This window comes from Acartia tonsa, chromosome 15 (genome assembly GCF_053477335.1).
Source record: "Acartia tonsa isolate MP-2025a chromosome 15, ASM5347733v1, whole genome shotgun sequence".
NCBI lineage: Eukaryota > Metazoa > Arthropoda > Copepoda > Calanoida > Acartiidae > Acartia > Acartia tonsa.
In genome coordinates this window covers 22,314,282-22,339,571 of record NC_137274.1, presented here as the reverse complement: position 1 = coordinate 22,339,571, position 25,290 = coordinate 22,314,282, and the positions used below count along the sequence as shown (strand labels likewise).

The 25,290-nt window shown below is 39.6% G+C and overlaps 1 protein-coding gene across 4 annotated transcripts in view; it reads left to right on the top strand.

The window, feature by feature from the left end:
* LOC145307606 (uncharacterized) overlaps window positions 1-25,290 on the top strand; it is a 43,280-nt gene that overhangs the window by 4,754 nt on the left and 13,236 nt on the right. For 2 of the 4 annotated variants that reach the window (XM_080150064.1, XM_080150061.1), the window contains exons 4-9: window positions 5,477-5,544; window positions 18,105-18,185; window positions 19,670-19,715; window positions 20,977-21,043; window positions 22,096-22,161; window positions 23,499-23,574. In XM_080150064.1, the coding sequence (XP_080006190.1) occupies window positions 5,477-5,544; window positions 18,105-18,185; window positions 19,670-19,715; window positions 20,977-21,043; window positions 22,096-22,161; window positions 23,499-23,574 (404 nt within the window). Of the gene's footprint in view, window positions 1-5,476; window positions 5,545-18,104; window positions 18,186-19,669; window positions 19,716-20,480; window positions 20,501-20,976; window positions 21,044-21,509; window positions 21,557-22,095; window positions 22,162-23,498; window positions 23,575-25,290 lie in introns of all 4 variants that reach the window. The other 2 variants (XM_080150063.1, XM_080150062.1) reach the window with 2 other exon arrangements.

Genomic DNA, 25,290 nt, shown 5'->3' with positions numbered 1-25,290 from the left:
TACACCTAACCTTGATGACCTTTACCTGGACCTTGGTGATAATTATTACATCCTCGGCGATCTCAATGCCCACCATGATCTTTGGTTAAGTGAATCCACACCCAACACCAGAGGCAATGCCCTTGCAGATTCAGTAGCAGCACATGATTGTGGAATAATTAATGAAGACCTGCCCACCAGAGTGACAAATGATGCATCAACATCGCCAGACATCAGCATATCCTCATCCAACCTCATACCTGTCACTAACTGGTCTGTTGAAAGGAAACTGAGCTCTGACCATCTGCCCATTACTATTAGCTTGACAGCAGAACTCAAGAAGTCTAACTCGAGACCATTCACCACCTACATGAACTTCTCGAAAGCTGACTGGCCCAAATTTCAAGAATTCACTGAAAACATCTTTGCAAATGCCCGTCCAGTCAACAACGTCCACAGAGCGGAGAAATTCTTTCGCCAGACAGTCTTAAAGGCTTCAAAAAAGTTCATCCCAGCTGGCCGCATCCCCAAGACCTTTAATGCGCTGCCCACAGAAGCTGCCAAGCTGATAGATAAAAGAGACGAGATCCGCGATGCTAATCCTTCTGATGCAAGACTCCCTGATATTAACAAGGAGATTAACCAGAAGATAAACCAACATCGTAAGTCAAAGTGGCACGAACATCTTGCCAGTTGCAAGCAAGGATCTAAGAAACTCTGGTCAACCATAAAGAGCCTGAACAATAAACCACAACAGCCTGATAATCAAGGTATTTACTTTGACAATAAAGGCTTTACGGATGCGAAGAAAATTGCTGACAAGTTCAATTATCAATATACACCACCATCAAATAAAAAACCTCTACGACAACTGAGGAAAACACTTCGCTCCATGAAAAGAAAGGCTAGACACCAGCCAGTGATTTTTACACCAGCCCAAACCCTTGCAGCTATTAAAAAGGCCAAAAGTTCTAAAGCACTTGGACCTGATGATCTCTCACCAATTATGCTGAAGAATCTCGGTACTCATGCCATCAACTTTCTCACAGAGATTTTCAACAAATGTATGAAAACATCCATCATACCCAGCATTTGGAAAACGGCAAAGATTATTCCTCTTCTGAAACCTGGCAAAGCATCAGACCTTGGTCCCAGTTACCGTCCAGTATCTCTCTTGTCACCATCCATCAAGATACTTGAAGCACTTCTTCTTCCAGTCATTAATGATGCTGTCCAACTTGCTGACCACCAGCATGGTTTTCGGAAAGGAAGATCCACCAACACTGCCCTCCAGACCATACTTGACCACATCAACACCGGTCTAAACCATAAGAAACCTGTCCATCGTACAATCTCAGTAGCCATTGATTTATCCCGTGCCTTCGACACTGTAGACCATCAAATTCTACTCGAAGATATAAACCAACTGGACCTTAATGACTACATCAAGAGATTTCTGTGTGCCTACCTACGTGGAAGACAGACATATGTCATGTTTAGAAATTCGAAATCTAAACTGAGAAAGGTTAAACAAGGTGTTCCACAAGGAGGTGTCCTATCCCCTCTACTGTTTAACCTCTATATGTCTAAAATGCCATCCCCACCTGGCAACATAAAACTTGTTTCTTACGCTGATGATGGTAATATTCTCAACTCTGGTCCACTGATTGAACCCATAGTCAAGGAGATAAATGTTTATCTTAATACCCTTGATGAATGGTTCAAAGCCAGAAACCTCTTCATTTCACCTTCCAAATCCTCGGCTACCATCTTTACCACCTTCTCTAATGAAGTTGGACAGGAACTGGAGGTAAAAATAAATGGAGAGGACGTGCCCACAGAGAAGAAACCAAAGATCTTAGGTGTCACCTTTGATGGCCTTCTGTCCTTCAGACAACATGTCAACAACACCAAGACCAAGATTCTTGCCCAAAACAACATCCTGAAGGCTTTGTCTGGATCCACCTGGGGAAAGGAGAAGGAGGTGATCATCAACACCTACAAGGCCACAGGTCAATCCCACTTGAACTATTGCTGTCCTTTATGGACACCCTCCATCAGCAAAACGTCATGGAATGATCTCCAGGTAGCCCAAAACCATGCACTACGCATAGCCACAGGCTGCCATAAAATGACCAGCATTGACCATTTACATGATGAGACCAAGGTCATGAAAGTTAAGGATCATTGTGAAATGATCTCTAAACAATTTCTTCTCTCTACCCAAATTCCGGGCCACCCTAACCACACTGACCTACACAGACCACCTCCACCTCGTCAGATGAAACAAACACTTCTATCTAAGTTTGGACAAGCAGTAAAACCTATTGCTCGTAATCTGACTGTGGACAACTACAAGAAAAAGCTCAAAGTCATACACACCAACTCTGTGAAGGACTCACTTTTAGCCTTTTCTAATAACAAAATTCTCAACACTCGTCCACCTGCTATCAACGAGTCTGAAAAAAACCTCCCAAGAACTACCAGATCAACATTGGCTCAACTGAGATCTGGTTATAGTCAATTCCTTAACAGCTACAAGGCCAGAATTGACCAAAATATCATTGAAAAATGCCCTAACTGTGACAACAGCCATACTTCTGCTCACCTATTTAACTGCCCCGGTAACCCCACAGATCTCACTGTCCAAAGCCTCTGGACAAATCCAACTGACGCAGCCAGATTCCTAAATCTGGCAACAGATGACGGCGACCATGTACAAGAAGGATAATGGGCTAAAGAAAGAAAACCTACCTATGTGTTTTAATTTGTCAGGTGTTTTTAATTTTAGGTAGTAACCGGATCCACTTTACTCAGTGCTGGCTCCGCGAAGCCGGAACCGGAGCCTTAAAAAAATGAAGCACTGCATTAACCTATCTATCTTTTAATTATTAAGAATGAGAGAGGAGAGAACGTTTACAGAATCCAGATCTGCCTATCTATCTTTTTACCTATCTATCTATCTATCCATCCACTAATCTATCTATCCATCTATTAATCTATCTATCCATCCATTAAACTATCTATCTATCAATTAAGAATGAGAGAGGAGAGAACGTTTACAGAATCTAGATCTGCCTATCTACCCTTTTACCTACCTATCTATCTATCCATCCACTAATCTATCTATCCATCTATTAATCTATCTATCCATCCATTAATCTATCATCTATCAATTAAGTATGAGAGAGGAGAGAACATTTACAGAATCCAGATCTGCCTATCTACCCTTTTACCTATCTATTATCTATCTATACATCCACTAATCTATCTATCCATCTATTAATCTATCTATCCATCCATTAATCTATCTATCTATCAATTAAGAATGAGGGAGGAGAGAACGTTTACAGAATCCAGATCTGCCTATCCCTACCCTTTTACCTATCTATCTATCCATCCACTAATCTATCTATCCATCTATTAATCTATCTATCCATCCATTTATCTATCTATCTATCAATTAAGAATGAGAGAGGAGAGAACGTTTACAGAATCCAGATCTGCCTATCTACCCTTTTACCTATCTATCTATCCATCCACTAATCTATCTATCCATCTATTAATCTATCTATCCATCCAATAATCTATCTATCTATCTATTAAGAATGAGAGAGGAGAGAACGTTTACAGAATCCAGATCTGCCTATCTATCCTTTTACCTATCTATCTATCTATCCACTAATCTATCTATCTATCCATCCACTAATCTATCTATCTATCAATTAAGAATGAGAGAGGAGAGAACGTTTACAGAATCCAGATCTGCCTATCTATCCTTTTACCTATCTATCTATCTATCCACTAATCTATCTATCTATCTATCTACTAATCTATCTATCTATCTATTAAGAATGAGAGAGGAGAGAACGTTTACAGAATCCAGATCTGCCTATCTATCCTTTTACCTATCTATCTATCCATCCACTAATATATCTATCTATCTATCTATCCATCTATCCACTAATCTATCTATCTATCAATTAAGAATGAGAGAGAAGAGAACGTTTACAGAATCCAGATCTGCCTCTCTATCCTTTTACCTATCTATATATCTATCCACTAATCTATCTATCTATCTATCCACTAATATATCTATCTATCTATCTATCCATCTATCCACTAATCTATCTATCTATCAATTAAGAATGAGAGAGAAGAGAACGTTTACAGAATCCAGATCTGCCTTTCTATCCTTTTACCTATCTATATATCTATCCACTAATCTATCTATCTATCTATCCACTAACCTATCTATCTATCTATCTATCCACTAATCTATCTATCTATCTATTAAGAATGAGAGAGGAGAGAACTTTTACAGAATCCAGATCTGCCTATCTATCTTTCTATCTATCCATCCTTTAATCTATCTATCTATCTATCTATCTATCTATCCATCCACTAATCTATCTATCTATCAATTAAGAATGAGAGAGGAGAGAACGTTTACAGAATACAGATCTGCCTTTCTATCCTTTTACCTATCTATCTATCTATCCACTAATCTATCTATCTATCCATCCACTAATCTATCTATCTATCAATTAAGAATGAGAGAGGAGAGAACGTTTACAGAATCCAGATCTGCCTATCTATCCTTTTACCTATCTATCTATCTATCCACTAATCTATCTATCTATCTATCTACTAATCTATCTATCTATCTATTAAGAATGAGAGAGGAGAGAACGTTTACAGAATCCAGATCTGCCTATCTATCCTTTTACCTATCTATCTATCCATCCACTAATATATCTATCTATCTATCTATCCATCTATCCACTAATCTATCTATCTATCAATTAAGAATGAGAGAGAAGAGAACGTTTACAGAATCCAGATCTGCCTTTCTATCCTTTTACCTATCTATATATCTATCCACTAATCTATCTATCTATCTATCCACTAATATATCTATCTATCTATCTATCCATCTATCCACTAATCTATCTATCTATCAATTAAGAATGAGAGAGAAGAGAACGTTTACAGAATCCAGATCTGCCTTTCTATCCTTTTACCTATCTATATATCTATCCACTAATCTATCTATCTATCTATCCACTAACCTATCTATCTATCTATCTATCCACTAATCTATCTATCTATCTATTAAGAATGAGAGAGGAGAGAACTTTTACAGAATCCAGATCTGCCTATCTATCTTTCTATCTATCCATCCTTTAATCTATCTATCTATCTATCTATCCATCCACTAATCTATCTATCTATCAATTAAGAATGAGAGAGGAGAGAACGTTTACAGAATCCAGATCTGCCTTTCTATCCTTTTACCTATCTATCTATCTATCTATCCATCTATCTATCCATCTATCTATCTATCTATCCACTAATCTATCTATTAAGAATGAGGGAGGAGAGAACTTTTACAGAATCCAGATATGCCTATCTATCCTTTTACCTATCTATCTATCCATCTATCTATCCATCTATATATCTATCTATCCATTAATCTATCTATCTATCAATTAAGAATGAGAGAGGAAAGAACTTTTACAGAATCCAGATCTGCCACGAGGAAAAGATTAAAAAGAGAACAAGGTTAGTTCTTAATGGAGTTCCCCAAGGTAGCTTATTAGGTCCTCTGATATTTACAGAATGAAGTGCCTCAAGGTAGCTTATTAGGTCCTCTGATATTTACAGAATCCAGATCTGCCACAAGGAAAAGATTAAAGAGAGAACAAGGTTAGTTCTTAATGGAGTGCCCCAAGGTAGCATATTAGGTCCTCTGATATTTCTAGAATGGAGTGCCCCAAGGTAGCTTATTAGGTCCTCTGATATTTCTTGAATGAAGTGCCCCAAGGTAGCTTATTAGGTCCTCTGATATTTACAGAATTCAGATCTGCAACGAGGAAAAGATTAAAGAGAGAACAAGGTAAGTTCTAAATGGATTCAGGGGTATATATTCTACATGGGATCCCCGGCTCAGGGGGAGGGGGAATAAAAAATAAGTGGTTTGAGGGGAAAAAAAATGTAAAAATTAAGAAAACTGAAAACATTTTTTCCATTTCTCCCCTCCTTGGTGAAAAAAAACTAAAAAAATGTGTGGTAGGAGGGAAAAAATAAATAAAATATAGAGTTCTTTAAATATTCTTCCATTTTCCCCCCTACTAGGTGAGAAAAAACAAGGGGGGGGGGGAAAAAATAAAAAAAATTGTCGCCGGGGAAAAAAAATAATCTTGTGCAGAATATACACCCCTGAATGGATTTTTTTATGAATCAAAAGATACTAAAACTTGGGGTTATTATTGACACAACTATTTTCCTCCGCCGCCGCCCTAATAATTTTTTATTGCATTTCTCGCCGAATTAGGCAATTTGGAATCATTTGAGACCATGTTATTTTTTGTTCAAAAAAATTTTCCCCTTACAACTAACCCTGCAGTTGGATTTTTCAAATTCTCGTTTATCAAGGTTTAACTAAAAGGGGAAAGTACCACGAAGTGCATTTAAAAAAAAAATAGTGAACTGTATAAGTTTTTTCTATTTTAAATAACGTAGTAATGCATAATATAAAGTTAGGATCTACTGCAGTTCACGGTAAAATATTGCTGGTAACGAATATTGCCAAAAATCTTTGAATTTTAAAGGCTGCTAGCTGCCAAACGGCTGAACGTACAGATCATACCCGCACACCATTTTAAGCGGTATAAGAAGGCCTACAAACAATCTGAAATAGCCAAGATCCAATGATGCACAGGGAAAGCTTCACTGAAGAAAAAACGAGTAAAATAGGCCTTTTTTGCGCATTTATCTGCACTGCGAGATAATTATGCATTATTGATTTATGGCTATTCCAGATTATTTGTAGGCCTTCTTATGCCGCTTAAAACAGTGTGCGGGCATGATCTGTACGTACTGCCGTTTGGCAGCTAGCAGCCTTTAAAATTCATAGATTTTTAGCAATATTTGTTACCAGCAATATTTTACCGTGAACTGCAGTAGATCCTAAAGTTATTGATTAAAATTAAAAAATTTGACCAGGGATTTTCCTCAAAAAATGAGTTTTTCATTTTTATTTTCATCACATGTTATATATGGCGAAAACTTTTTTTGTGAAAAATAAAACTTTAGATAGCATTTACTAGTTAATAGAACTTCAAACTTTTTATACAAAAAAATACACATAACAAAGAATGACCAATCAAATATATAGTATAGTTCTTAGAGTAGTGATCTTTTTATATGTCTTAGTAGAATATATTAGGCATTGGATAGATATGATTATGTGATAAAGAATTTTAACATTGACCTGACCGAAGTTTTTTTTATTTGACAATATCTAAAAAAGTTAGTGATTTGCCACATAAATTTCACGAGAATGGTCTATTTTATTTATATAATATATGTATATACAGTGTGTTTTTTTTATGAGAACTTTTTTGAAAGCAATTTTACCCCACTTATAGTTATCAGAATTTAATGATTAATGGCTTATTTTCTTCGTTTTTTAAGGCAATTAATAGAACAACCAAAAAATATTTCAGTTTTTATTTAAAAAGTACAGTAAAATCTAAAATTCAAAACTTAGGTGTCAACATCTAAAAATGGTTTTAGCGCATTTTTCTTATGCTCAAATAATCAACCTTTTGCAAGAATGGCTGCTAAACACTTCAAAGTTGAGATATAGAGCTAAAAATGTATACAGATACTATTAGGGACATGTACTAGAACATATCAAAGTTTGAAGGTCATATCTCAACCAGGGAGGGAGTACTGGCCCCCCAAAGTCGACTACAGAAAATCCATTTTTTAAAGAAAAATGCGCTAAAACCATTTTTATACAGCATGACCCTCAAAAAAGTATTTTTAAGCATCTGCAGCCCTTATTTCTCAATGAATTTAAAAAAATGCATATGTCCTTGTTCTCCATAGTATTCCACATAAGTAGATATAAAAATATTTTTTTTACCTCCATTAACACCGGAGATTTTTAGAGCTAAAGTTTTGAAAAAGTGACTGAGAAAAAGAATTTTTTTTGTTTCTCTTATTTTTTGGATGGTTATATTATGTTTTTCTGGCAACTGAATAATGAGACACAAAGAAAAACAAGTTAACTAATTATTTCTTTTTTATTCCACCAAAAAATATAAATTTTTAATGGCAAAAAATACTACTGAATGAATTGATAGTTTGCAAATTTTAGGTTATTTATTAACCCTTATTTGAGAAAAGGATTAATTATGACAGTTGCTCCGCCTACTTTTCTGACATCTCAATAATTTAATAGGGGGTTAATTAAGCTTTTTAGACAAAAAAATCATTATGTCTTAATTTTATTTTCTTCATAACTTTTTTGTTATTAAAGTTAGGATTGTGAAACAAAAACAATTTTCCTGCTATATTCATAAAGATTTATTTGGTTTTTTAATCTTAAAAAAATTTGCCTAATAAGTAAGTTTTTCAAAATATCATTAAACTAAAAAGACTCAAAAAATATGTGTAAAAAAATGCTTTTTACTCAAAAACTAAATTTTTTATTTCATTTTTGTATAAAGTTTCTGCTAGTAACAAAAATAAAAGGATTTTACCTTAATTTTGCTAAAAAAGTCGTTTCATGTTAAAAGTTACTTTTTCCTCAGTCACTTTTTCAAAACTTTAGCTCTAAAAATCTCCGGTGTTAATGGAGGTAAAAAAAAATTTTTTTATATCTACTTATGTGGAATACTATGGAGAACAAGGACATATGCATTTTTTTATAATTCATTGAGAAATAAGGGCTGCAGATGCTTAAAAATACTTTTTTGAGGGTCATGCTGTATGTTGACACCTAAGTTTTGAAATTTATATTTTACTGTACTTTTTAAATAAAAACTGAAATATTTGTTTGTTGTTCTATTAATTGCCTTAAAAAACAAAGAAAATAAGCCATTAATTGCTTTCAAATAAGTTCTCATAAAAAAAAACACTGTATATTTATATTTTATAGTAAAACAACGTTTTTTACTTCAATTTTATTTATCTTTAACTTAAAGTTTCATGCTTTCACAATCATCAGAAAGATACTAATGATTTTTATAATATAATTGGATACATTTATATGTTTTTTTTAAATTTTGTAATTTCAATGTCATGAAAAATCCTCTAATGTTTTTTGTAAAAATCTTTGAAACTTTTGAATTTTGATTTTATTGTCAGTATCAAAATGTTATTGTAACTGAAGAGTATCATTACGAAACACCTATTGTTATTCATTCTATGTTAAATCACATATATATATATATATATATATATGTTTGTATGGTTAGTTGGTATTTCCGCGTGAGATAATTGAATATCGTAAGTAAACCGGACGGTTTTCTTAATTTTTTAAAAAGTATCTATAGAAAACCTGTCCTATGAAGAACCGGACGTTATTTTTTCTGTTTTTTAAGTAACTTGCCCCAAGGGGAACCCCTGTTAAATTTTTTTTATAACTCTTGTGAAATATGCGGCAATTAATTCTCTAATACTGGTGTTTTGGCTATACATATTAGGGAAAAAAATTTAAAAAATTCTTTAACACATAATCATATCTATCCAATGCCTAATATATTCTACTAAGACATATAAAAGTTCATTACTCCAAGTGTGGTATCCGCCTAGGGTAAATGGCAGACACCAGAGTTCGAATAAAGACTACGGCAGTGTGAACAGACGTGGACACCTTACTATAGAGAAGCTACGCTTCTCTAGCTTTCACTAGACAAGAATCAACATCTATTTCAGTTGTCACTTTATTGAAGGTGTAAAGGATACTGCAGATATATACAACAAACAATAACTACATGGATAGGAATAAATGATCATAACATAAAAGCATTATAATACATATACAATAGTCAGTTTGGGCAATCATGATTCCCCATCCCTGGAAAGGGTGGGGGGGATTAAGAATACAGTTAACCATAATATAAATACATATGGATTAGGAATAAAGATGGTTAAAGATAAATCATACAGTAAAACATAGATAATTGCAATGGTTAGGTAGATGGCTATCCCTGTCTGGGGCAGGCAGGATAGCCCATGGAGCAGCACAATAGGTAGATAAGCATAGAGGGGTTGAGTGGTAGGTCTGGGTACTAAAGAGGGAAGGTTTGATGATTACTTGTGACAACAACAGTCTGTGTGGGGGCAGGTTTAGATCCTTTATCCTCAGGGTTGAGGTGGTGCTGATAACTTGGTGGTTGAAGGGGAAGGTTCCAGTGCTTAAGATGGGAGAGGGAGGGTTAACACCCCTCCCTCCATTTGCAGGACAACTGAGGGATAAAATCAGTACCGTTATCTGACATCTTTTCAGGTGGCTTCATAATTGTAGAATAACAGGATTTAACTAGGTGCGTAGCATCACTATAATGTCTTGGTTTCTGCATGGTCCAGAGCTGCCGCATACCACAACTCTCCCCTCGGAAGGCTGGAGGGGTTGTCTGCACCGCCAGACTTCCGACAGTGGTTGCGGCCTTCAGTTTGTTGTCCTTGTGGAATGGGTCCACCAGAATACCAGTTGCTGGACGGTGGTGGACTCCAGCCCTCCCCAGGTCTAACAGAATCGGCTATATCTGCTGGAGTAGCTGGTCCTGTTGGATCTTCTGGCCGTTGGATGTGTACCTCTGAGGCCACCCTGGCAACCTCCAGGGGTGGCACAGCACATGAGGGGGCTTGGACCAACAGCCGCCTGGTATACACCTCTGCAGGTTTCTCCACTGGGCTGGTGGTCTCCTTCGTGTTGGTCACCTTGCTGCTGGCAGGCTGGCTACTGGATGCAGGCGCAGTTTCTTCGCCCTCGGGGCTGGTCAGGTTCATTCGGCTTCCAGGGTCTCTGTCAACGCGGGCAGGTGGTGGTTGCCATACTGTAGGAGCATTGCCTCCTTCAGGCTCATTCTGGACATTGGCAGGGTGGTGCATGGCAATCCGACCTGCGGGGTAGGGACAGGTAACAGTCCACCCTTGATGCCGGAGGCTGTTTTGGATCTGCAAGGGTGGCTCCGCTCTAGTTGGCTGGGAGACAGGCCCATCCACGGACACGGCTGCTAGTGGGCTGGAGGCACAAGGCTCCGGATTTCCTCCCCTAGCCTGAAGGGGTCCAGGCACATTGTCTCCATCTTGGGTAGACATAATTGTTGGGGATCCTCTACTTCTATGGTTAGGCTCGGCACTTGGCGCATCTAGTTGTGTTACTCCCCAGGCAGCGGTCAAAGCTTCTTCAGTTTGGCTGGTAATGGCTGATACCCTGGCTCCTGGGGCAGATGCAGGGGGCGCAGGCAAGTTTGGCCCAGCCCAAACTTCCTGGTACACCAGTGCAATACAATTACCCTGGCTTGGTTGAGGGAGGTAGACAGCTGGATGCAGTTGAGGGTGAGGGACAGCTGGACTCTCCCTGCTGGCTGGGGGCTCTGGCTGGCTGGGGGTGACGGGTGTCACCCCTTCCTCTGGGGCTGCGGGCTCATTCCGGGGTCCAGGTATCTCGGTGGCGGCGACGGTTGTCGCCCCAGGCACCAGTGTGGGGGCGCTGGATAGCACCCCCCAGTCTTCACAGGGGTCCAGGTCTCTCGGTGGCGGCGACGGTTGTCGCCCCAGGCACCAGCGTGGGGCGCTGGATAGCACCCCCCAGTCTTCACAGGTGGCGGCGACGGTTGTCGCCCCAGACATCAGCTTGGTGGTGCAGGGAAGCACCTCTCGTTCCTTCCAGGTGGCGACGCCGGTTGGCGTCCCATACATCGACTCAGACTCGCTGGCTAGCGCCTCTTGCCTCTCCCACTCGGCGGCCGCCAGGGCCTCCCCGTACACCGTCCCGGTGGCGCTGGGTAGCGCCCCCCGGCTCTTGCTGGGGGTGACAGGGGTTACGGACACCGGTCCCCTGTGGTTGCGGCTGAGATCCAGGCCAACCCGGTTGGGTTCAGCCGCTCCTCCCAGCACGTTGATCCTGGCCACCATGGTCCCAATCTGAGACACAGACTCCTGGGTAGCCGCGGCCCCAGCGGCGGCAGCTAGTTGGGGTGACGGCTGGGCATCTCCCTCCAGGTGGACCTGGGTGGCAAACTGGTTGCATGCAGGTTGTTGGGCGGCCTGGTGTTTCTTCATTGCCCGATCCCAACCGGTTCTACACTTGGCGGCTGTGTGGCCGTTGAAGCGGCAGCGCCCCTTCGTCCAGCTGGGTCCCATCAGGCCGGCTTCCCCAGGGTGTTTCAACCTGCCAGGTCTCTCCTCCTCCAGTTGGGGCACCAGCTGACAAACAGGGTCTCCCCTACTAGGGGTCAGGCGGTGCTGGGCTGCTTGTGGTGGCTCCTTGGTTACATTCAGCCTCCTCCCCATACACACAGGTTCCTTCCATCCAACAGCGGCTCTCCTCCCCTGGGTGGCGAGGCCAGCCTCGGCCTTAGCTTCTGCAGGTGCTTCTCCACATGAGGGATCCTGCCTCTGGGTATGCCAGGTGGTTGGTAGCAAAGGCTGTTGATGGTGCCAGTTGGAAAGGGGGCTATGATCTCTGGGGGGTACCTGTGGCCAGTGTGTGGACAGGTACCCACAGGTGGACCAGCAAGGCCCAGAAGATGCCATACTGATGGTAGCCTGAACTGTATTCCGGACTGTCAGCAGACTGTTGGTAGCCACCTGAGTTGGGCCAGAGTTGCCAGCTAGTATTGCGTCCCTGCCAGGCTCCGTCAGCTGCTGGTGGGGAACCCCTGCGGCGGTTCTGGTTTTGGCAAGGGGTGGCCTTCTTATTGGCTTTCCTAGTTGGAGCTCTGCATCCTGGTGGGCCTCCATCTTCAGCAGCATGGGGGAACTTGGCTGGGACATGTGCAGTGGTTCAACAGAGTGGCGGCATCTGGTCTTGGAGTGTGGGGGAACAGCCTCACTGCTGCTGGTCAACCCTGCTCCCTCCGTGCTGGGTAAAGTTTTCCACTGCAGCAGGTCACCAGTCCCCATCCTTAGGCCGGTCCCCAGTCGCTCCATGCCTGGGGGCTCCCAGGGAGGCTTGGGTGGCGGCTTCCCCACCCCCAGGTACGCGTCGGGCATCTGGGTGAAGAGCCTATTCCCCTGGGACAGCTCCCCATCCTCCAGATTGGTGAGGCCAGTGCCAGGGAGGACCTTTCCACCCCAGAAACAGGTGGTACTGGCCCTAGGGCTGGGCCCCTTTGAAATCTCAGTTCTGGTAGTAGTGTCCATCTTGGGGCTGGCCACTAAGTCTCTGAAGCTTGTCACCTTCTCTTTAGGCTCAGTTGCATCGTTCAACACCCCCAGGAGGACACCTACAGGTTCAGCAACCCCCAGTCCAGTATTGCTATTTCTCGTACGTTGAGCACCAACTGAACAGGAGCTGTGCAGCGGACATTCAGTCACCCTTCCAGACAAGGGCATCTCAGGGACCAGGGGTCTGTGACCTGGCATGTGTTTGATGTTCACTGTACTCAACACAGTAGGCCAAAGTAATAACAGAAGCAGTATCTTGTAGATATAGGAGCAGAGTAGAGTAGCCGCACTGCAAGGAGGTTCGAGCCGGCTCACCCCTAGTATAAATACTATAGCTGTGTAATTAGGGTGGTAGTCCACGTAGCCGTAGGCTCGGTCCTCCTGGCTCAAGAGTTTCTGTGGCTGGCGCGCCCCCATGATAAGTAGCAGGGTGTTGGTCTGTTGGTGCCAGCGTCTTGTTTAAATGTTGAGCCTGAGTTGTTCTCCTTTCCAGTATAGCTCTTGATTTCTGTGGTAACCAGCGGATCTTAGCTATATTCGCCCTTTAAAGGTAACAGGGAATATGTTGGGCATCCACAGATGTCTCTAGGAGCGTTTCCACTAGTAGATATATGGATAGGTAGGCTATCTATATATATACATGGCTACACGCCCATATATATATATATATACGTGTATAGGAATATCCCCAGAGCTAGCTAGCTTTTCCTCCTTGCTCCAAAAAAAATCACGCTTCCTCTGTATATAGTTCACAACTATGAGGGTCGATGGTCCAGGTACACACCACCACTGCCCAGTGTGGGGCAGCAAGTCAGGCTATGTCCACAGGGTGGGCGTACTTTCGTTCAATTACCATATCAGTTTCCAGTGTTGTTTGGTGAGGTTAGTATTCACTTGATTGTACCCATGATACAAAAAAACAGCATTATTTATCACTTGGGTATTTATATATACATATATTTGTTTTACTAACCACTCAGCTTTGAAGTAGGGTTGGCAGAGCTAGGAGATGTTGAGGGTCTGAGCGGGTTCAAGGAACTGGTTTAGTTTTCCTTATCACACTGTAGACAGGGAGGGAGGAGCTTGCAAGTTTTTCTCCTAAAAAAATATCTCTGATGTATGCTATAGAATGGACCCTCTCCTGTGTGGGTGTGTGTGTGTGTGTGTGTGCGTGAAATCTCCTGTCCTTGCAACGCGCGTCCGCACCGTCAAATCCGCGCACACGGGGAAAACGCGCTCTCACCCCTCAACTCGCTCTCTCATTGGTCAGCTTCATCCGTTGGATTTATGATATTTTCCGCACTCTGTTGCGCTACCCGTGAATGGCGCTCTGTGTGTCCGATCGCTAGCCCCACACTACAGACGGACTTAGTCTAGTGTGGGTAGGAAGGGGGAAGCGCGTAAGGGGACGGGGGTAACTCCGTCCGTTCCCCCTGTGAGGGAGGGGGGTAACTGTGGGCTGGTGTAATATTGCCTTTTCTTCTTAATCCTAGGTTTATCTATTATATCACCCTGATTGTATTTGCCTTCAATGGAGAGGGGCTTCTCCCCTTCCCTTGGAATAAGGGGTGTATTGTTATTGTGCTGTGGGCTTGAGATGTTTTGATTGTATATCAGGGTCTTTATTTATATTACATCTAGCTTCTATTTTTTTTGTCCTTATCACAATTGCATAACAGATTTGTTTACCAACTCTGTTCTATTTTTAGCTGTTATCACAATACACAATAATCCAAGCCTGTTCTATTCTTAGATTTATCACAACACAACAATTTGTTTGCCAAGCTTTGCTCATAAATCTATTGTTTAGCCCTCACAACAGGGTGGTAATCCCTGCAATGTAACATAATATCTGTTTTTCTAGATGGGTGGCTGCGTTGTAGCCTCTCAGGATACTTGGAGTTGACGTAGTTTTTCTCTGTTCTGGTGCACTACACTCGTATGTTGGCTCGCAGCTTGCAGCTATGTGGCATGTTTCAGCCTATCGGCGGCAGGGAATGTCCCGTCCTGCTAGCGCCGCTTGCAGCTATGTGGCATGTTTCAGCCTATCGGCGGCAGGGAATGTCCCGTCCTGCTAGCGCCACTGGTTCGGATCCTGCTATCTCTTGCAGTAAAATTGGCCTATTTTCAGCCGTTTACACTTATTTGGCTTGTTTCAGCCGGTCCGCAGGCCTGTTTCAGCCCTTTTGGCGCTCAATTATCCGTTAGATATCAGCGCTGCTCGCGGTTATTCGTCAAATTTCGCTGTCTCGCTTCCACAACTGCCGGATGCAGAGTTAAACTTTGCTGTCCAGGGTGGGTAATTCAGGTTGCTTGCGTCAGTTTTGCCAGATTCACTGCTGGGAGTACCTTAGCCTCAGATGCGCGTCTGCTCTACACTTGTGGTTCGCCGTAATCTCACACAGCTGTCACCAAAGTTGTGGTATCCGCCTAGGGTAAATGGCAGACACCAGAGTTCGAATAAAGACTACGGCAGTGTGAACAGACGTGGACACCTTACTATAGAGAAGCTACGCTTCTCTAGCTTTCACTAGACAAGAATCAACATCTATTTCAGTTGTCACTTTATTGAAGGTGTAAAGGATACTGCAGATATATACAACAAACAATAACTACATGGATAGGAATAAATGATCATAACATAAAAGCATTATAATACATATACAATAGTCAGTTTGGGCAATCATGATTCCCCATCCCTGGAAAGGGTGGGGGGGATTAAGAATACAGTTAACCATAATATAAATACATATGGATTAGGAATAAAGATGGTTAAAGATAAATCATACAGTAAAACATAGATAATTGCAATGGTTAGGTAGATGGCTATCCCTGTCTGGGGCAGGCAGGATAGCCCATGGAGCAGCACAATAGGTAGATAAGCATAGAGGGGTTGAGTGGTAGGTCTGGGTACTAAAGAGGGAAGGTTTGATGATTACTTGTGACAACAACAGTCTGTGTGGGGGCAGGTTTAGATCCTTTATCCTCAGGGTTGAGGTGGTGCTGATAACTTGGTGGTTGAAGGGGAAGGTTCCAGTGCTTAAGATGGGAGAGGGAGGGTTAACACCCCTCCCTCCATTTGCAGGACAACTGAGGGATAAAATCAGTACCGTTATCTGACATCTTTTCAGGTGGCTTCATAATTGTAGAATAACAGGATTTAACTAGGTGCGTAGCATCACTATAATGTCTTGGTTTCTGCATGGTCCAGAGCTGCCGCATACCACACAAGTACCTTAACTCTTTAAATACACTTTGTGGAACTATCCCTTTAGTACTTCTCCTGTGCTTTTTAAGATACTAGCGGCTTCGCCCCTAGCCTCTAGGGGCTTTGCCCCATGAGGTAATTAAAAAAAATAAGAAAAAATAAAAAATAAAAATTCTGGTGTTGTGCCCATAATTAATGGGCATCGCCAGAATTTTTTTTTTTTTTGGGGGGGGGGGAATTTCATTTTTTGGGGGTTGGGGTTGTCCCACCCCCCAAGAAAATAGCTTAAAACCACAACAGGACCAATAAGTATATACCCTGAAGAGTAGAATCCGATCGGTTCAGTTGTTACCGAGATCTTAAGGGACAGACGGATGGACGGACAGACAGACATCGTTCTACTTTGTATTATAGATTGTAACAAAATCTTTAAGGGGGGTCAGTAAAAAAAGATTAACATAAAAAACAGCGATTTGACCGTCGTTTTCAGCCGACGCCGCCAATATTTTTTTTACATTTGGAATCATTAGAGAACATGTTGTTATTTTAGCGGCGGCGGAAAATGGCGGTGAAAGGCGGGAACTTTTTTTAAGATACCGAAACTTGGGGTAATTAGTGACACAACTAAAAATATTTTACCCAATTATCTTTAAAAATAAGGGAGTAGCGCCCATGCTGGTATGTCATATGACGAGTCAAAAAATTTTCAAAACTTAAATGTATTTAAATAGCTATTAATCGCATCGTATTATAGACAGCTTTCCACGGATTTTAAAATGAAAAATTATATGATTCAGCCCCTCGGGTCTAACAAAACTGGTAGGTATTAATTTTACTTTAATATTCGTGGAAAATTGTCTGTAATACGATGCTATACATGATTTTACAGTATTGCTGAGAACCGGCTTTAATCCAGCGGATATTAATCGGTTTCAAAGCCATACTGGAAAATTAATTACAAGGGGAGAAAATTCTAATTATTCTTACAAGATTTTCTTAGATACATTTATATAGCATGGATCTAAAGGGATAAGACAATGGACGATAAATTGATATACATCCTAAATGGTGATATTTAAAATTGAAAGGCTAGAATAGTTATTTCTTTCATCGTATTATATCGTTATTACAGCTTTCCGCGGATATAGAATGTACAATTATTTAAAACCAGTTTTTTTATTCCCGAGGTGCCGAAGGCACTGGCTAAAAAAAACTGGTTTTAATCTTATGATTGTACATTTTGATATTCGTAGAAAACTGGATATAATACGATGCTAGACATAGTTTTTTTCGTATGGATGATGACCGGTTCCTATCCACCGGATTCGAATGAATCCAAGAAAATTTCTTCTAGGTTAGAACCAACCAATCAAAATTGAACAAAAGTACCCAAAGTTTTTGATCCAACGATTAAGATAACATGGTTATAAAACTTTGGATACCCTAGATTGACATTTATTTTTGGGTTGGGCCGGATATCCGGTATGGCCGGTTATCCGGGCGAATATCCGGTCATTTTCAGTAACCAGCCGGATACCGGATATTAAAACTATCCGGTTACATGATATCCGGTTGATTTTTGACAACGGATATCCGGTAATTTGCCGGATATCGAACATGGCCAGATATCCGGCCGGAACCAGATATCCGGCATTAGAAATCAGCCAAATATCCGGTATCCGGCCAAAAAAGTATCCAGCCCAACCCTAATTTATTTATTTAGTGTTGATGAGAGACAGCGAATGTAAGATTGGTGTTGTGTTTGACCTTCAGTTTGCTAGTCTTATGCATCAGCGAGATTTAGGTAATATCTGTCTGTCTGTTTGTCTTTCTGTATGTTAGTCTGTCTGTTTGTGTAACTGTATGTATGTTCGTCTGTGTGTCTGTCTGCCCGTCTTATGCATCAGAGAGATTTAGGTAATATCTGTCTGTCTGTCTGTCTGATTGTCTGTCTGCTCTGTATGTCTATCTGTCTGTTTGTCTTTCTGTATGTTAGTCTGTCTGTTTGTGTAACTGTATGTATGTCCGTCTGTGTGTCTGTCTGTCCGTCTTATGCATCAGAGAGATTTAGGTAATGTCTGTCTGTCTGTTTGTCTGTCTGTCTGTTTGTCTTTTTGTCTGTCTGTTTGCCAGTCTTATGCATCAGAGAGATTTTCGTAATGTCTGTTTGTCTGTCCGTCTGTCTGTTTTTTTTGTCTATTTGTTTGTCTGTCTGTTTGCTTGTCTGTTTGTCTGTCTGTCTGTGTGTCTGTCTGTCCGTCTTATGCATCAGAGATATTTCGGTAATGTCTGTCTGTTTGTCTTTTTGTCTGTCTGTTTGTTAATCTTATGCATCAGAGAGATTTAGGTAATGTCTGTCTGTCTGTCGGGTTGTCTGTCGGGTTGTCTGTCTGTCCGTCTTATGCATCAGAGAGATTTAGGTAATATATGTCTGTCTGTTTGTCTGTATGTTTGTCCGTCTGTCTGTCTGTCTGTTTGTCTGTCTGTTTGTCTATTTGTTTGTCTTTTTGTCTGTATGTCTGTTTGTCAGTCTTATGCATCAGAGAGATTTAGGTAATATCTGTCTGTCTGTCTGTCTGTTTGCTAGTCTTAAGCATCAGAGAGATTTAGGTAATGTCTGTTTTTCTGTCTGTTTGTCTGTCTGTCTTTCTGTTTGTCTGTCTGTCTGTTTGTCTTTCTGTATGTTAGTCTGTCTGTTTGTGTAACTGTATGTATGTTCGTCTGTGTGTCTGTCTGTCCGTCTTATGCATCAGAGAGATTTAGGTAATGTCTGTCTGTCTGTTTGTCTGTTTGTTTGTCTTTTTGTCTGTCTGTTTGCCAGTCTTATGCATCAGAAAGATTTTCGTAATGTCTGTCCGTCTGTCTGTTTTTTTTGTCTATTTGTTTGTCTGTCTGTTTGCTTGTCTGTTTGTCTGTCTGTTTGTTTGTATGTCTGTCTGTTTGTCCTTCTGTTTGCCAGTCTTATGCATCAGAGAGATTTAGGTAATGTCTGTTTGTCTGTCTGTCTGTTTGTTTGTCTGTCCATCTATCTGCATATATTTTATATACCATACCTGTTTGTCTATCTAATCCTTGTATTAAAGTAACAAGATGTCTTTTTGTCTGAATGTAACAAAGGATCTCGCAAAACGTAGAACCCATATGGTTCTTCTTTACAATATAGCTTCTTATAGGTCCTTGGAAGGGTTACCAACAAAATCCGAAGCAAAAAGAACGACCCCCCCCCCCATATAAACAGACAAATAAACAGACATCCTGTTACTTTATTATATAGATTTTATATTTTAGGAAAATGTATAAAACAGATGCTGCGCTGCTACTCTGAAAATCGCAGGGATTATGAAATAGTTTGAAGCATGACTGACAGACGGACAGACTGACGGACAGACAGACGGACAGAAAGACAAACGGACAAACGGACGGACAGACGGACGGACGGACAGACAGACAGACGGACGGACGGACAAACGGACGGACAAACGGACGGACAGACTGACCGACTAGAAGACAAAGTGAATAGGAAATCTTTTTAAAAAATTCGGCCGTCTATCTTGAATAGTAGCTGAGAAAATCGAATTTCCACAATAGCATTACGGACTGACTGACAAAGTGAATAATAGAGTAGCATTTCTACCAAAAGTCTTATTTTTTATTATAGGGAAAATTCAGCCGTCTATCTTGAATAGCACCTGAGAAAATCACATTTCCCCTATAACGTTACAGACTGACTGACGGACATACAAAGTGAATTATAGAGTAGCTTCACTACTAAGAAGTCATAATTTTTATTACAGAGAAAATTCAGTCATTTATCTTGAATAGCAGCTGTGAAAATAGCATTACAGACTGACTGACGGACATACAAAGTGAATATTAGAGTAGCTTCCAGAGAGAGAGGGGACAATGGACTGTTAATTACTACACTTGTCCCCAAAGTGTAAAGTTTTCTTATTTGTTGGCTTTACAACTTTGGGGACTTTTTATGAGTTCTGATTGGTTGATTCATGAAGTTGATATTATTATTATTATTATTAACACTGATATTATGTAGGTACTCAAACAAAAACAATGTTTTTAAACTATTTGAAATTTTTTGTAGATTAAAAGCTCCCCTACAGACAAACAAACAGACAGACAAACAAACAGACAGACAGACAAATAGATCAGACAGACGGACAAACAGACAGACAGACAATCAAACAGACAGTCAAACAAACAGACAGACAAATAGACAGACAAATAGACAGACAAATAGACAGACAAACAGACAGACAAACAGACAGACAGACAAACAGACAGACAAACAGACAGACAAACAGACAGACAAACAGACAGACAAACAAACAGACAGACAGACAAACAGACAGACTAATAGACAGACAAATAGACAAATAGACAGACAAACAGACAGACAAACAGACAGACAAACAGACGGACAAACAGACAGACAGACAAATAGATTATACGGACACACAAACAGATGGACAGTCAGACAAATAGATCAGACAGACAAATAGACAGACAAACAAACAAACAAACAGACAGACACAGTGAATTATAGATATTGGTACCCAAACTATTTGATAAATGTGTAGATTAAAAGCTCCACTACAGATGCACATATCATCCTTGTGTTGTGAGGCTCTCATAGAAATGGAGAAGGTAATTAGAAATGTTGCTGGAATCGATTATTTCAAAGATTTAAAATGTTGCTGGGATCAATTATTACAAAAAAATAGAAATGTTGCTGGAATCGATTATTAAAGATTAAAAATGTTGCTGGAATCGATTAATCCAAAGATTTTAAATATTGCTGGAATCAATTCTAAAATCTAAAAATGTTGCTGGAATCGATTATTCCAAATATTAAAAATGTTGCTGGAATTGATTAATCCAAATATTTTAAATATTGCTGGAATCGATTATTCTAAAATCTTAAAATGTTGCTGGAATCGATTATTCCAAAAATTAAAAAATGTTGCTGGAATCGATTATTCCAAATATTCCACATATCCTCCTTGTGTGATGAGGCTCTCATAGAAATGGAGAAGGTACCTAATTAGAAATGTTGCTGGAATCGATTATTTCAATGATTAAAAATATTGCTGGAATCAATTATTCCAAATATTGCACATATCCTCCTTGTGTGGCGAGGCTCTCATAGAAATGGAGAAGGTAATTAGAAATTTTGCTGGAATCGATTATTTCAACGATAAAATATTGCTGGAATCGATTGTTCAAAAAACAAATTTTTAATTTCTGGTATCAAGGGGGGGTGGGTGATTCGAGTTAGGGGTGTACGTACATTCTGCACAAAATTAAGAGGGGGGGAGAACTCTATATTTTAATCATTTAATCCCCCTTTCCACATATTTATTTAGTTTTTTTTTTCACCAAGGAGGGGGTGTGGAAATGGAAAAAATGTATTAAATTCTCTTCATTTTTTCATTTTTTCACCCCAAACCACATATTTTTTTTGCCCCCCCTCCCTCCCTTTAGCAGGTTTAAATACATTGGGGGGGGGGGGGGCCGGGGGGGGGGGAGAGTTCTGACACTTTTGCGTAAACAGGGAGTATAGGAGTGAGAGAATAGGCTATTGTGGAAAAAAAAACTTTCCTTTTGGGATGTAGTTTCCCTTATTTAAACATGGATGACAACATCAAAAAAAGCAAATATATTTAATCATGAATATTAATTTTATTTTTGTTTTCTAGCATAATGGTTACAAGGCCTGGGACATACATTTCTACGAGGACAACTTCTTCAATAATTTACCCAAGGTGGGTACAGTGATTATGGCTTATTTTCTTCGTTTTTTAATGCAATTAATAGAACACCAAAAAAATATTTTAGTTTTTATTTAAAAAGTACAGGAAAATCTAAATTCAAAACTTAGGTGTCAACATCTAATTTTTCTTATGCTCAAATATTCAACATTTTGCAAGAATGGCTGCTACACACTTCAAAGTTGAGATATAGAGCTAAGAATGTATACAGATACTATTAGGGACATGTACTAGAACATATCAAAGTTTGAAGGTCATATCTCAACCAGGGAGGGAGTACTGGCCCCCCAAAGTCGACTACAGAAAATCCATTTTTTTTTTCTTGCAAAGGGTAGAAGATTTAGGCATAAGAAAAATGCGCTAAAACCATTTTTAGATGTTGACACCTAAGTTTTAAATTCTAGATTTTACTGTACTTTTTAAATAAAAACTGAAATATTTTTTTGGTGTTCTATTAATTGCATTAAAAAACGAAGAAAATAAGCCATAATCATTAAATTCTGATGAAAAAAAGTGGGGTAAAATTGCTTTCAAAAAAGTTCTCATAAAAAACACACTGTAGTTATAAACCTTCCCGGGACCTATGAGAAGCTAGTCTGTTAAGGAGAATGTCAGTACGTCCTTTTTAAACAAGTTTATTTTTTAACTTTTTTAACAGCTAATTTTTATGTGATAAAATTATTCGATTGATTTGATTTTTGGATTACTGATTCCTGTGACAACAAAGTACACTGTTTTAATCGAAGCATCTCTGTAATCAAGTCCTAACATGTAAGTGTGTCTTTATTTAAACAGTATCCTGTATTTAAGCAGTTTTTCAACTAATTTACTTATAATTTTGCTTCGACTCTTCTGACACTATACAAGTGTTAATGTTCGTTTGTCCTACCGTTTCATTGCTTTGCTTTTATGGATGTTGTAATCCTTGTTTTATCTAAACACATTTTCTTCCATGATTTTCTTGGTATCATTCTTGATTTATAATACAGACAGATAGACAGAATTATAGATAGACAGACAGATAGATAGACAGAAGATAGATAGACAGATAGATAGACAGATAGACAGACAGATATATAGACAGACAGATAGACAGACTGATAGACAGACAGATAGACATACAGATAGATAGACAGATATACAGACAGATAGATAGACAGACAGATAGACAGACTGATAGACAGACAGATAGACATATGATACAGATAGATAGACAGATATACAGACAGATATAAAGACAGATAGAGAGACAGATAAACTAGACATACAGGACAGACAGATAGATAGATAGACAGATGTACAGACAGATATTCTGATTATTTTTTTTTCAGGATTCTTTGGTTTATCTGTCTGGAGACTCAGATAATGTGTTACAAAGTTTGGAACAAAATAAGAATTATATTATAGGTAGGTAAACACAAAACTTATACTTTTTTTTTCTTCTATGCATTTACCCTGCGGGACTACACAGTACCCAATATAACCGAAAAAATAATTCCCACCTTTTTATTAATAAGAAAGAGGTGGGGGGGGGGGGGGGTGAAGGGGTTGGTATTGTGTTTGACAAAGTACTTTGAGGGAAACTGCAAAAAAAAATATTTTTTTCAATTTTGAAAATTTTTACACCCCCCCCCCCCAAAAAAAAAAAAAATCTTGCTTCCAAAAATTAGTGTTCTCCTCTTAGAAATATTTGAACTCTGGTCGCGGCGCTCGGCACCCTTGCCTAACCTAAAATAGTTGTACAATAATACCATGGGGGGACGAAACAATGGACTGTAAATTATACTGGTACCTCATACATGAACTCTCATTTGTTTGCTTTATAACTTTGGGGACTTTTTAGATCTTGATGTTGTTGACTTACTTTTTAAGCTAAGAGTTTTAATATACAGAAGAGTTGATTTTGTTTATTATCATGAAGTACTTTGTCAGTCTGTCTATCTGTCTACTGAAGAATCTTGCTAACTGATGAACCTATATGGTTCTCCTTTACAATGTAGCTTCTCATAGGTCCTGAAAAGGTTTATAACTATTTTAAGGATTTCCCAAGAGAAATCGCCCGTAGAAAAAGTCAGCAGTTAGTCAGTCCCTAATGCTATGAGGGGTAATGTGATTTTCTCAGCAGTTTTTCAAGATAAACAGCTGATTATGTAAAGATTTCCTATGTCTATGAGCATCCAGTATTTAATTGACTTTGTCCCGTCAGTCTGTTATTCATGCTATAAATTATAAATATTATTACAAAAATATGTGAGTAAGGTTTCATGATTTTTGGTTTTAACAAATGCTCTTTATACCTAGCTTTGTATTGCCATCCATGATTTTTTTATGCTTCACTACTTATGGATATTGTCATCCTTGGTATCTATGTTGAAGTTGCACTATGTGCCCAGAATTCCAAAATAAAACAAAAACTCATAGTTCTGTTAATTTTGCTTCAAATTGGGTAAAATCTTTTGGGTTGGGTCACTAATTACCCCAAGTTTTGGTATCTTTAAAAAAACGGTGGCGGGATCGCCGCTTCCGCCGTTAACCGCCATTTTCCGCCGCAAAAAAAACAATATTATCTCAAATGATTCCAAATTGCCTAATTCGGCGAGAAATACAAAAAAAAAATTTTGGCGGCGGCGGCTGAAAACGGCGGGAGCGGCGGGCCCGCCGCCGTTTTTTTTAAAGATACCAAAAATTGGGGTGATTTAGTGACACCCTAAAACGATTTGGGTCCAATATCTTAAAAGCACAAGAGAAGCACTGAATTTAAGATATACCTTGATAAATGAGAATTTGAAAATGAAGTCCCCCCATGATTCCAAATTGCCTAATTCAGCGAGAAATACAATAAAAAAAATTTTGGTGGTGGCAGAAAACGGCCGTGAACGGCGGTTCTGCCGCAGTTTTTTTAAAGATACCAAAACTTGGGGTGATTGGTGACACAACCCAAAAGATTTTACCCAATTATTTCTAAAACTAAGGGAGTAGCGCCCAAAATAAAATTGCTGGTATGTCGTGTTTCAAGTCACCACATTTACCCCCCCCCCCCCTTAAATAAATTATCAATGAAATACATATATATCAATTGATTTGTTTCAGGGAGGGAGGGGACAATGGGCTGTTTATTACACT